This window comes from Clarias gariepinus, chromosome 17 (genome assembly GCF_024256425.1).
Source record: "Clarias gariepinus isolate MV-2021 ecotype Netherlands chromosome 17, CGAR_prim_01v2, whole genome shotgun sequence".
Classification (NCBI taxonomy): domain Eukaryota; kingdom Metazoa; phylum Chordata; class Actinopteri; order Siluriformes; family Clariidae; genus Clarias; species Clarias gariepinus.
The window spans coordinates 9,027,216-9,041,645 of NC_071116.1; the positions used below are offsets into that span (position 1 = coordinate 9,027,216).

At 42.3% G+C, this 14,430-nt stretch overlaps 1 protein-coding gene across 3 annotated transcripts in view; it reads right to left on the minus strand.

Moving 5' to 3' along the window:
* Positions 1-14,430, minus strand: part of ttc28 (tetratricopeptide repeat domain 28) — a 216,735-nt gene that overhangs the window by 75,787 nt on the left and 126,518 nt on the right. For all 3 annotated transcript variants that reach the window (XM_053515893.1, XM_053515892.1, XM_053515896.1), the window contains one exon: positions 4,487-4,634. In XM_053515893.1, the coding sequence (XP_053371868.1) occupies positions 4,487-4,634 (148 nt within the window). The remainder of the gene's footprint in view (positions 1-4,486; positions 4,635-14,430) is intronic.

Genomic DNA, 14,430 nt, shown 5'->3' on the forward strand with positions numbered 1-14,430 from the left:
TATCCTTTTGACACATGATTTGGTTCAGGTGACTCGAAGCCATCATGGCTTCTATTAAACGATAAAAACGATCAATGAACATTGTTGTTTATAATTATATTTAGTCGCTTTGAAGTGAGTGTCACCCCTGAGATATGTTACCACATTCTATGCAACAACAAAAAAAATGCAATTGTTATTCAAATCAACACCTGTATGTTCCAACCTGAATAAAATGTTGGGTTCTTCATGGATAGCGTTGTCATTTATCATGCCTGCCTTTCCGATATTCTAACATGCCTTTCTCTCATATCGTTTCTCCCCCTCTTTCTACAATAGATGTCTTTCTGATGTCTTTCAGTGATACACACTCGCACGTTCGGTGGAAGGGCAGAAGAGACAGAAGGCCAGCATATGTGTAGAGGTGACCTCCGCTGGAGGGGCGGAAACGCAGGTAAAGTGTGAAAGTGCACGGTGTCATAAATCAGCTCGTGCCACGTTGGCGTGTCCCCCACTCTACCCGCTGGGAGCGACAACACTCCTGTTTTAGCTGCCCTTCCTTATCAGTTTGTCCCATCCAGCAGAACAGAGCTTTGCAGGTACGGGTATGCTGATGTGTGTGAGTGAGTAAGTGTGTGAGTTAGTGAGTGAGTGTATTGTTGCTGTTCTTCAGAAAAGCAATACACAATTATACAGAAATGTGTAAGTCTTGATACACCCCTATTTTTTTCTTTAATGTAATCTTGAGAAATAGTTCTCTAGTATGACTTTTTGGACTCTGATTTCTTAGTCCAGTCACTGTACCTGACCAGTGTTTTTAATGGTTTTTGTTTGTTAATCCACACAGCGACCATTTAAGTATAAAAAAAATCATTTAACGGTGAGAAAACAGGCGCAGATGATGATCAGGCTGGTGATTAGTTTACTGTACTGTACTGGTGATGCTGAATGCTGAGTGGTTGGAACAGACGAGAGGGGAAATGAGGTCGCTGCTCAAGTTGCAACATAAACCAAAAAAATTTCAATAGTATCTTTAGGCACTTTGCAGCCCGTCGCAAAAGGAAAGTATTGTTTCTCATTTCTTTAATTTAACCTACATTCTTAACTTGAATGGAATATTACAAAGTGAGTGGTGTCTCGAGACTTATGTACAGTACTTTGTATGTATAAAATATTAAAAATAAGATTTTTTTTTTAAAGAAATACTGTTTGAATTTGTTAAGGTTTTTTTTGATCGGTGAGAGTAATGACAAGTTGTGGCTCTGGAATAGGCTCTGAAACGTTTAGCTGCAGTTTTACACAGTTCAGTGAAATGGAAAAACAGCAGTGTGTGTTTGTGTGCTTGAACGCATGCATGCTCGTGTCTGCTCCATTAAATCGACAATAGCAGCTCTGTAGTGAGAGGAAACCTGTCCATCGCTGGATGTCAAATATGTTACACGCGCCATTACACACCTGTAATCCTCTCTACACACACACACGCACGCACGGCAAACTCCTAGATGCCAGAGCACGAACAGACTCAGTTAAAATAGTTTTAAATCATGTAAATGTTAACCAGGTTAGGAAACACATTTGGAATTGGTACATGATAACAGAGGTTGTGTGTAAATAATAAAAAATGGATCTTGTTCCAGAAAGGTTCTTGGAAATGTCCAGGATCTGTTCCTTGAATAAGCAGGATTGGAATATTTACGATTTGACATAATCCTAAATTTTTTTTTTCTTCGAAACGGTTGCTGGATTTGTTACTAAAACAAAAAGTTGAATATGAAGAATGAAGTTTTTGTAAGTGACATATAAATAAAGATCAGGGCCTGGGTTCAAGTTGGTGCAGACTGAACCTGTGACGCTGCTGTCGTCTGATCAATCGGTGATGTTTTATTCAGCTTTATTAATGTAACGTGTCTGTTCTCATCATCACCGCAAACTTTTAAGGTTACCAGCTAAAATATTCATCACAATATATTTCCTTTTTAAGGCAATTACACTCACTGGTGTAACTCGCTTTGGTAAATAAAGTTAGCTGAGACTTTGGAATGCAATCAGGACTCTTCTAATGATCTGCATTGTCACACACACATATACACACACACATATACACACACTCAAAGTGCAACTTCATTCAGCTTGACAGCATTACCAGTTGCTAAAATTAAACTGTGAAAAAAATCTCTTTGGCTTGGCAAGCACGTGTGTGCATTTGTGTGTGTGTGTGTGTGTGTGTGTGTGTGTGTGTGTGTGTGTGGGCGGATGGGCTGCAAATCTAGTTAACCACAAAGTACAGCATGATAAACAAGAAAGGAGAAATGCTTATGCGGGCCGTCGCAGTGGAGCGATGGCACGATGGCCAGGATTTAATGATGAGCCTCTGGGTGCGTATTCTTCTCTCTCTTGCTCGCTCACGTTCCCCCTCCCTCCACTCATCGGGCGCGTGTCATGTCAAACGAGAGCTTTGACGTGACTGTCTGGATCCCCTTAGGAAAGCGGCTAAATAAAGCTGTAATGACAGCGAGTGACAATGCCGCCCACCTCGCGTTATTTCCTTCACTTCTCTTTGAATTACCGTTCAAGCGATCTGCGGGCCTTTCCATCGCTGCCACACTCACGCAGCCTGCACGTCGTCTGATTAGACACTCGCTGGGCACAGGATTGTGTTTTTTATTTATTTATTTATTTATTTTTAAACATTCGTCTTCCAAACTCTTTCATTTGTCTAAAGACTGGACGTGTACTGTGGACGTGGTCGGGACTTAATGAAACTTGGGAGAAAAAGCAGCGATGCGGCCTTGCTCAGACGTCGCGGGCTGTTTCCTCACAGGGCTTGGCACTGGCTATGAGCTAGGATGGCATGTCTGATGAAGAACAGGACGATTCAATTCAATTATACTGAAGTAATCCCCTGCATGCAAATCCTCACATGAGAGCGAGAGCTCAAACTGATAAAGAAAAAGAGGGGAGGATCAAACGTCTGGCAGGGAGATGACTCGCGCTGCCAGTGGAAAAAAAAAAAAGATAAACATGCACAAAAAGTCGGGAAGAAAAATGGAAAAAGACACGGAGGGAGCAGAGAGGTGCAGAATGATACAGTGTTGATGCAGCGGTACAGATCATCTCTCTATCTCTCTCTCTCTCTCTCTGGGGCTGATTATGAAGCGCTGCTCTACATAATCTCCTCCCCACTCTCTCTCTCTCTCTCTCTCTCCCTTTCATACGCTTTCCGTGTGTGTGTTTATGTTTGCCCAGGCAGTTCGGGACGGCAAGGGAAATAAAGGATGTCATTAGGACTCGTTTTGGGCGCGCTCCCAGGACCAAGGCTGCTTGTGTGTCACTGATTTACCTACAAATAAAACAGGCTGTTTAGTCAGAGGCCACAGATGTATATTTTCTGTCTCTGTTTCCAGGATTGTATATGTATCTCTCTCTCTCTCTTTCACACACCAACAGAGAACAGGCAGGCAGGCACAAAACGTGATATATGCAAACACACACACACACACACACACGGATGTCATCCGGTAACAGGCAGCTGTAGAACCGTATCTCTATGAGACAGCTCTTCTCATTCAGAGGCCTCATCCCTAGTAAACAGCAGCTCCTCTGCCACCATGTCTTTCTGTCTTTTTCCCCAAAATTGAGATTTCACAATCTTACAGTGTCCACTGCATAAGCAAGCAACCTGTGGTAACCCCTCTACAGGATCAGTGTAAGAGGTCAGTGGCTGCAGACAGGTCATGTGGAACATGTACAATAGGTTAATTATCTCAGGAAACCGTATGTTTTGTGAAATAGATATTTAAATAAAAGCGCAATATCGCTGAGTATCCTGTTCACACAACACAAATCATACACAATCATCACTTTATTAGCCAATTCAACAGGAACGTAAAAGCTCAGTCAGTCCAACCATCCAAGACTCGTGATGGAACAGCAGCTTCAAAAAAGAAATGCAGATGGGAAAAAAAATCATGAATGGAGATCTCTTAAATGTTTCGTGAAGTTGCATTATAAACACTCAATAGTAGAAATGACAGCTATGTTTAATAGTGAAAGAAGAGCACTTCCGCACAGACTGGCACTAAACAGAAAACCACTTGTTAGTGAGACAAAAAGGCTTTAGTTTGCTAGAGAGCTTAAAGATTGGACTTTGGAGAATAAAAAAAATTAAAAAAATTAAAAAAAAAGATCATGATGGCTGAACCAGGGTAGGGAGGGAAGCGCATGAAGCGATGCACCCATGATCTCGTACATCTTGTTCTGATCTGGGGTTGCTTCAGTCAATCAGGCCGAGGCTCAGCGACGTTATACTGTATGACTATAAAATGAAGTCAGCTGATGACCTCAATATGCTGAATGACCAGGTTATCACATCAATAGATTTTTTTTTTTACCCTGATGACACGCCCATATTCCTGGAGTCAGATTGGGGGAATCAATTTCACATCCGAATTGGCCACCACATTGTGTGCCATACTGTAATCACCCAAAGTGTTTGAAAATGACAAACCTCGTAGCGGTGACTTCATGGCGGCCTCCACCATGCCGACAAGCAGCTGCAGGCTCTTGGGGTCCTGAGCGAGACCGGAGGCGAAGGCGGCCAGAGCATCTGCATGGCGGCCCAAGTACTGGAGGGCAACACCCTGTCGGAAGTATGCCTGTAAGGAGAAGAAAGAGGGGATGTTAAATCCTTGGTCTGTCTGATAAGATCTCATAACACCCTGGTAACAATGGACAACACAATGTGGTGCAGTATGTAAAAAAAAAAAAAAACTGTTAATATTATGCTATAGTGATGGATAAGATATATCAATAATTATACATTACATGATGGCTGAAGGAGCTACGATCCAGACTATCTATGATCATTTGAGTGAATTACACAGATACTTTATCCATTTCCAAGTCAGACAGTCAAATCCCTTACAAATGACATGAGCAAAGCTTCTCTGGTACAAACTGATCCAGCTCAAACAGTGCCGTGTGGCAGTGATGGAACGTGATTAGTCACAGCGATAGGTTTCTCTTAATCAAAACATCTGGATGCTCAAGACTGCTAGTGAGTTTCTCCAGCTGTAAGCTCTAACATATCAGAGAATAGCAAACAGTCCACAAAGCAAGTGCGGCAGCTCACCCTAACAGAGTTGTCCTTTTTATATAACATACAATACTGTATTGCACCACCCCTCATTTCTTTATAGTCACTAAATTATGTAGGTTCATTTGTCTAGAATGAAATTGAAACAATGTGTCAGTGTGCAAAGCATCTAAAGATACAATTTAAAAAGTGGTTGTTTATGCAACAGCCTCAGCAGCAACCTCATTTCCCCTCTCATCTGTTCCAACCACCCAGCATTCACCCAGCATCACCAGTATACTAATCACGGACCATCAGTCATCTCACCGGTTCATGACTTTAGTTAGATGTGTTTAGTTAGGCTTTAGTTAGATGTAATAATTCATGGCTCACTGTACGGGGACTGAAAACAAAGTCAAACAGTCCTTCAGGATACAAGACAGTCTTGTTTTTTGGAGCAAAATATGAGGAAATGGCAGGCGTCTTAAGATCGTTGCACTGTACACTGGCAAAACGTCATAAAGCAGGAAGACCGATTCCGATTCGTGTGTACATTTTATACGCTGCTAAAAATGCATCTATTTATACCATGGTTCTTATTAAGCTCAAGTTGTGGATTAATTTTCCCAATATTCTCTAATATACTTTTGTAATTTATTTCCATTTCTACAGAAGCACCTCGAGGACTGTAGAAAACCCAAATCATTAAAGAAATGTACTGAATTTTAACCGCTTGCCAATATGGTGGTGTTTATTAACATTTATTTATGTTTATTGAAGGAGTCTCCAGTGTTAGGGTTTTGTAAACAGTCGAGATATTAACTATTTTCAGGATTGTCATCATTTAAAAATGACTGCTTTTCCCTTAAGTGGAAAATGTAATAGGTTTTTCCCTCCCCGTCAGACCACACATATTTTTTTCAGGCATGCCAGGTTATACGTTTCTCCTCACCTAATTTAATCCTGAGGCCCCCCCCCACTTTAATTATCAAATAGTAAACGATCATGGTGCTTATTACTATTATTAAGACATGGCTTTTGGAGGACATATGAACAGAGAGGTCCAAGGTAGGTTATCTACCACATCAACTGTTTCATCATATTTTTTAATACTCTATTAGCTAAAGAGGTAGCTCGTACAAACAATTCGAATAATGAATGAAGGCTAATGTAGTCAGACGGTATGTTGACTGAAGTATCCCTTTAACTGCCATCAGTGCTAATCAGCACTCTGTATGCAGCTCAGTTTCTTTGGTCCTGAGAGGGATGGTCTTATACATAATGACTTAATTTTCACTCTGAGGCTTGTTTCATTATGCCGCTAATGTTTGACTACAGGGCTCTCTGTCTGCAGCCAGACATTCACACACGCACATTTACACACACCTACAGTACACGTGCACACACAGCCTTGGTGGAAGCTCATTCACGTCTCAGACATATTTTCCCAATATTTTACCAGTCCTACATTATGATAATATATATGAGAGAGAGAGAGAGAGAGAGAGAGAGAGAGAGCGGAGAATGAAAGAGAGACAAGTGACACAATGAATTTATGAAGACCGGCTGTAATTAATTTCACAACGCACAGGAGGGGGTGTGACCCTTTGATTACAGAGACATCATCTCCTTTTGTAGACTCCTTCATTGAAATGAATGGATCGGCAGATTCAATTCTACGCATTAACCTTTAGCCTAACAGTGTTATTACAGAACCTTAAAGGCCATCACGCACTGCTCACTATTAATTGCCTCACTGCATGTGTGTGTGTGTGTGTGTGTGTGCATGCGTCTGTGTTTGTGTGTGTGTAAGCGTACGGGAAGCTCGTTTCCTCTAAAATATCTCCCTGCGCTTTCGCATCATGCAATTACAGTACATTTAATCTGCTTTTGACATTTTATTGGACAGAGGTTCAAAGTTTCAAACACAACAGGCTTTTAAAACATCATTTTGGTTTGCCATCAGACAGCGAATGTACTGTATTTTTGTCATTTACTGAAGCCCGACTTCTGCTAACTGCCAAACGTCTCTCACGTGCACGGGCGATGATTCCTGCTGAAAATGTGAAAAGCGTAAAGCATCAGCGAGTTTGATCACGTCAAGTCTAAACAATAATTCATCAAGCTAGCGTTTTACTGATTGTCAAGACAAATATCTCCAAGTGTGTGTGTGTGTGTGTGTGATGACTGTTTTTGTTTATTTGGTTGTCAGTTCAATTAAACATCATCTAACACATGGTGGTATTTACACAAATGTATAGCTGTATACACGAACTGTGTGTGAATGAATGTGTGTGTGTGTGTGTGTGTTTGTGTGTGTGCGCACGTGTGCTTGCATTCAGTCTTTGCTATTCAGCTCGAGTGCACAGCTTTTAGACAAATTGCACTCTAAGAAATGGCGTGGTCTTGCTGAGATAAAGAGGATTCGCTATTTCCTGTTTCGGAGATGCGATTCAGTTTTAAAACGAGTTCTATTTTCACCTCTTCCTTTTACATTCAAACCCTCGGTTAGCACTTGCTCTTGCACCACTTTGGCTCTGGTTCGACCCTCAGCCTGCATCTGACCCCGTGCTGTATTTTTCCACACTTTGGTTTTTACTTGATTGTTTCTTTATTTTTTTTCTCTCTCTCATACATTTCTTCGTTCACATCGCTTCGTTAAGAGCCTGCATGGCGTTGAGAAAAGACCAAAGTGACAACCGTTCTTGACAGGCTATCATCTAATCTGCGCATGTAGTCAGGCATGAACGCAAACACAGCACATAACTTCTAATCCACCCCCTTATCACACACCTTAGTGCTTTGCTGATGCGTGCGTATGAACAGATGATTGAGGAAGGCGGCGTAGACGAGGTAAAGTAGGTGCCGCGGCTTAACTCCATCCGTCCGTGAAACTCGTCTCTCTTAGCGAAACTTGCCTTTCATCCAGAAAGAGATCCCTATTCACGGTAAGAGAAACGCCGCTGATGGTTTTATTTAAGGGCTCTCTAACTGGAGTGGTCGTTTCACGCTAGACGGTACACTTTGCCTTCTAGTAAACAAACAAAAACAAATGAGATTCACACGTTTCAGGGGCTTCTGCGGCTAAATTGCGTGTCTTGTTTCGAGTAATTTCGGCACTTAAGCCGCAATCGCCTTCCCAGGCAGGATTAAAATGATTCCCGGGTAACGGCGGTGTTAAGAAAGCTCTCGGTGTAAACAAGTGTATAACACTGACAACATAAGTAGTGCTACGCTGATCCATGAGTATGCCCTGCTTTGTAACAGGAACGTCAATAGGAGGTGGAAAATTTTAAGGTATCTATACTGTATGTGTGTGCGTGTGTGTCTCTATCCAGCGTCCCTACGTACTGGCTGCCTAGCCATATTTTCCTGCCTCCTCCCTGACCTCGATGCAGCCTCCTCTCACGGTTTCATACATATTGAAACGCAGTCTTGCATCAAAAATAGTAACACAGTAGGTTATTTATCCCACAATGTACCCGTGTAGCTTTGTTCTTCTAAAAATCAAATGTGACATACAAAGCTAAATATGTCTGAGCCAATAGTGAGATGATATTTTTCATGCAAGAGTAGGCAGCCCATCAACACCGTCCCACCCCCCCCACCCCACCCCCAAAACCCGAGAGCCCGGGTCGATCGACAGGCCCACATCAAACCGCGGAGAAGTGCGTGGAAAAGGTCAATCTTTAAAGCCGTGATCAATACACGCGTCCCAAATTGGTGGTCTGTTATGAGTGTTACACACAGGAACGACGACACAGTCGAGAAATCCGCACTTAACATGGATCTGAAAACAGAAGATGAGAAAAGAGAGAGACCGAGGGAGAGAGAGAGGAAGAGAGAGAGAGAAAGAAACTTGGCTGTACTTTTTCATTACGGAGGATCTAGCTTATGCGCCCTCGGGTGCCGCTTTATTTCTGATGACAGCTTATTGAGAAGCGTTCTGTTCTGTGCTGAAAGAATGTTCATGAATCAGAATTGAGGTCGGGTGATATGAAAGGAAGAAAATGACAGCAAATTATGTTAAGATTAAGGTTTGTGAAAAATGCAAGAAAAGCTATTGGATCATATGTAAAAGATGATGATACTGTTATGTAATACTTACTAGAGACATTTTTTTTTTTACTGTACTCCTAAAGTAACTACTTGATACTGTCAGTGTGTGTTACAGTGCATCCTGTATGGTCCATAACACTGGATCTCAGAAACAATGAAATACCGATACATTACGTGACCGAGACTCTGACCTCATCATCATGCTCATGTGTGTTGTCAGTGCACACACGTGTCTAGAAAACGTCTCTCTGTCAGAGCTGTGAATCTGTCGGTTTGATTTCAATTTGATTTTGAGGCACTAATGTTTATGTTTACTGTTGGATATGTCTCAAGCGGCTTGATTAAAAACATCTAACAAGCATTGAAATTCTGTGCGTTGCTGACCGTGTTGGAGGCGTTACTTTTTAAAGTAACTAATTACATTACAAAATTACTGTCATTAAAAAGTAATCAGTTACATTACAGCGTTACTTTCTGATAAAAGTAACTAGTTCGAGTACTTTTCCACTGCAGAAAATGAAAACTCCTTTGTGATTCCTCATGCATGTTGTTTTAAGTCAAGACCTTTATAATTATTCTACCATCATCACTCAGCCAAGTTTGGCCCATAATCTGTTAACTACTGTAATACCCCTATCTCACCTACGCGGTTTCGCGCGGTGGCCATATGTACGGTTCATCGTGATTCACTGCGAGTTTTGGCGCTGTAATTAAGTTTTAATTTTTTAGCACGTCGGTCCTCGCTGAAGCTCGCGGACCCTGAAGAATTTTGTGGAACATCGGGCGGTCACTCACGGTGCCTAACACCGCTTCACACCGCGAGTCAGGTAAGATAGGGATATAACAGCAGGAATAACAGAGGGGGGGCGGGTTATCGAGGTCGGGGCTTGTAGGATGACTTTTACACACATACACACACACACACACACTAATGGAATCACTGCTGTCTGGCTCAAGATTACAGAAATTGCCTGAATAACGGATTATTTTTTCAAAAATATAACTAAATAACCGAGTACTTTAAATGGCGGACCTAACTAACGCGTTAGATTACTTGTTAAATCAAAAAAATAATCCAAGTACTCTAACATGTTACACCCAACACAGGTTGTTCATCATTTAAATGTAATGTCTTCCTGCCGATCCTCTGCTCTGCTCTCCAGTCCAGTAGGTGGTGGTGTTGCAACTGTGCACCAATGAGCACACAAGATAAATAAGAAGTATTCTCGCAAAATATAAGTATTTACAGAAGATGGAAATACGTTTGTATTTTTTTGCAAAAGCTGTAGTTTATACGTTTAAGGAATTAATGTTTGTAAATTTACCTGACTGATTTTTAAAAATGTGAATCGATTTTGTATCGAAAACGAGCTCTTAAACTCAGTTAATTGAAATGTCTATCAAAAGATCAATCAAATCGCTCAGCTCTGCTTCATATGTTATAGCACAAAGCGAGCTACATGAAGCCATGGTTTACTAAGGCTGGTGTTACGTCTGGTCATAGCGGGCATCAGATCATGCAGTCCACCAGCTTCATACTGTAAGAACAATAAGGCATATTGGAGTTATGATGCCGGTACAGTAGAACAAAGATTAATTGGAATGGACTGTAATGTAATATGTACAGTATCCTTACACAATTCTGTCCTACTGAATACTACAGTACAGAGCATGAAGAGTCTAACGCTTGGGAGTATTAGCAGATGCCTCAATTATCTTTGCTTACATGAATCAAGAGCAGATGGCGACTGTGCAAAAAATATCCCTGGCTCAAATTCCTGAGACACAAAATATGCATATCAGAGGAATATTAGTACCTATCAGCTACGGCGGAGCATTACGTCTTGCTGAAGCAAATTCTACTTTATACACAAATGCCTTGCGGGTACAATGCCTGGGAGAGCCGAAGACATCTTTTATTCAGAGCATGTCAGCACCAGTGTTAACCTTCTCTGCTCAGTCCCTTTACACACATCGACCCGTGTTACCTTGGAGGCCTGACTATTCAATGTCATGCCTGAACGTTACAGTAAGACGGGTGTATTATGGACCGGGCTTCAGCTGAGCGAGATTCTTATTAATCCATCAATTTAGCATGAGTGCCATGAAGCTTGAAGTGTTTCTCCTCTCCACTGAGGGGGAAACTTAAACCATAAGAGTATTAAATTGCTCAAGAATCAAGACAGCAGCATCAGCAAAGCTAGGAAGATGAGACAGATGGGCTGAGAGTTGAAGACTACAGAGAGTCTCGTTTTTAGCACACTGCTACAAAAAAAAAAAAAAAAACATGTCCTGATGCAAAAACTGATACAAGTTTTTGACAGTGATGTTCCTCGTGGAAAGAGTAAAAAAAAATCACTTGCTCAAACACTTGATTTCCTATTTGCTATTATCTATGGCAGTTTGAACTAATACTAGATCATTTGACATGTGAACCCTGAGCAGTTGACATGTGAATATTTTCCAAGATAAAAAAAATACACAAAGAGGAAGTGAAACCACAAAAGGAAAACAAGGACTGTAGTATAAAATAAAAACAACAGGGCCACAAAGATGGTATAATAATATATTTTCAGATACTCCAAATAAAGTGACATGTCGAGCGCAAAAGTGCGTGACAGAGGGAAGAAAAAAAAAAAGTGGACAGATGGAGTAAGGCTGGGTTTTTAAAGCTCTCCTCATGCCTGGTCATTGTCCAGCAACTCTATTTCCAGGTTGCCTGGAATGCAGATGCTTAGCTCTCCCTGGAGATTACCAGATAAATGCACTCTAATGCATAACAGATGCTGCGAGCCCAAATATAGACCAGCTAATTCCACACAGTTATGTCCAAGCTGCGTGTTTAGAGGAATAGTTGTCCAAAACAATAGAAACACAAGTGACAACGCATGTAGGCTTGTTCAGTAAGTTTGGACTCTGCGCATGCTAGCTAATGTTCACTGTATGTGTGTGTGTGTGTGTGTGTGTGTGTGTGTGTGTTTGTGTGTGTTAATGTACTCGGATGAATTCGTGCTGATCCAGTTGAAGGTGGCCAAAGTTTGGTGACCAGGTGTGGAGAGATTAATGTGTTGAAAGGCAAACAGCGGACCTTAATTGAAACCAATGTCATCAGCTGTTCCGAGCTGCAAAGCCAGGCCCAAAATAGCAGGGCAGAGCTCCATGAATATTAATCTGTATTGTTGTGGAAAGCTAATCAAACATCATTAATGTGGACATGCGTGTCTTTGTAAGCGGGCCAAAAGAGACAAACAAATGCATTCCGGCCCCAGATGCAGCCAGCGAGTCACATGACCCCCACGACCCATCGGTCCGAGATCGTGGTCCAACACGCAGAAACAAGCTGGAAAACATTGACAGATGCGGCGTTTGTCAAAATAGTGGAAAACAACTACATTAGCAGGGGATTGTTTTTCATTTGGAGCATGCTGCTCAGAAAGCAGATCTGAGCTCTGCTTTTGTACGCGTTCCCTGCAGCGAGAATGAAGAAGTATATATGCCCTACTGACACAGACACCATGGTCTCCGCTATAGCCTGAATGATCTGGGTAGAATTTCAGAGCCATCACAGACACCCTTGAAGCTCCTATGTAACATCATCTTAGCAGAGTGCCTGAGCCTCGCTGATAGGATAGCCGCGACTGTGCTAGACTAGCATCCAGACAAGACGTCCCCAACGGCTCAGGGTACGCACTACCGAGTGCACTGGAGTACGAAATTGAGGCTGCCGCGAGTTCAGCTGTTTATTCGTTTATTTTTTTCCTTCTTGTTCCCCTGAAAGAGTCTCATTTCATACAACAAGGGGTTTAAGCAATTACTTGTGACAATAGCTGGCATGGCAGCCACGGGAAGGATTGATCCGGACAAGCAGGAACCCTGTTTGCTTTATTAAAAGCCATTCATCACCGTGCTTGGGTGTAATGGTGCAGAGAGCATAGTAGGATAGGAGTGGGACTGCGCGTGTGTGTTTGTGACGGAGGAGCGCCGACACCAAGGATGCCGCGTTTCATTAGCACGCGTCTCAGGTTCCACTGGATGTTAAAAGAAAACTATTCAAGTGCACGAGAACACCCGTTGCCTGAGGGCTAGCCACACTTTCCCCATGTTTTCTAATCCCAGCTTTCCTGCTCGCACTGGCTACTAACACACACTGATTAACATCCTTCAGGAAAGCGAAGGGGTCAAGGTCAGGGTTGATGGAGCCAGTTTGCTTTTTGGATATTAACCTATTGAAGAGCGAGGCATTGTTATGGATTAGTTGAGAAGAAGGCTCTTCAGCGCGGTGTCACCTTGCTGCAGGAAAGCCTGCTAAGGCAGAATGAAGGAGAGAAGGAGGAAGAGGAGGGGGAGTGTAGGTCTAGAGAAAGACCTGACAGGTACATCCATAATTGGGCTGTCAGATGTATAAGTAAAGCTGAGCTAGGTGGGTTTGAGATGCTTTTTACTGATAAAGGTCATCATTTGCCAGCTGAGGAAACCATGACAGGCCAACATGGCTTATACCTGTCTGGTGGCTTGAGTCTTCTGCATGTTCTTTAGCTACCAAAGGACAGCAATGATACTGGAACATTTAGGATCTCCATTTTTTTTTTTTTTTTAAGATATTTAACACTGGCAGCAGATCTTGTTTGTTTGGCCTGCATGAGCCCTAGCACAATCGGTTGCAAAACTACATGAAAAAATTGATTCCATTGTCCTGATGCTAAATACAAACAGACAACGTATAATTACAAACCAGTCCTTAAATACGCAGAGACTGGCTCCGAAGTTTTGCTTCTCATGCAAAACAGTCTTGTCTTTGCCACTGCTGAGATCATACACCCACTTCTGATTTACACTCGAGACAAAGTGCCAGCAGCTTAAAACTTAAAAGTCTTGTGTTCAACCGAGCTCTTTCTTCTCATCCCGAAGAGAATACCATGTATGTGCGAAAATCGTTCACCTTCAACCCCGCTCTTCCTCTCTGAGATTCACGAAATGCAGTCTTGCACTCGTAGGCAGATGACACAGGAAAAAAAAAAAAAAAGAAACGGAGCTCCAAGGAGTCCATAAATGTGTGGTTGGACTGCGTGGATTAGATGTGGGAAGCCTCCGGGTCTGTCACCCTGGGTTCAAAGCTGCTTCACGGCTATAGTGAGGATGAGAGCAAAATGGAGCAAGAGCGTGGCTGTTGCCAACAATCCCAGCAGGCTGCTGCGCTGATGTCAGCGCTGAGGCTCGACATGTCTGCCCGTTTCCTCTGACACTAATAAAGCAGGAGACTTTGAAAACTAGGGGCGTCAAATACCATGCCGCCTCTGATTGGCAGCGGGAGACTAGCG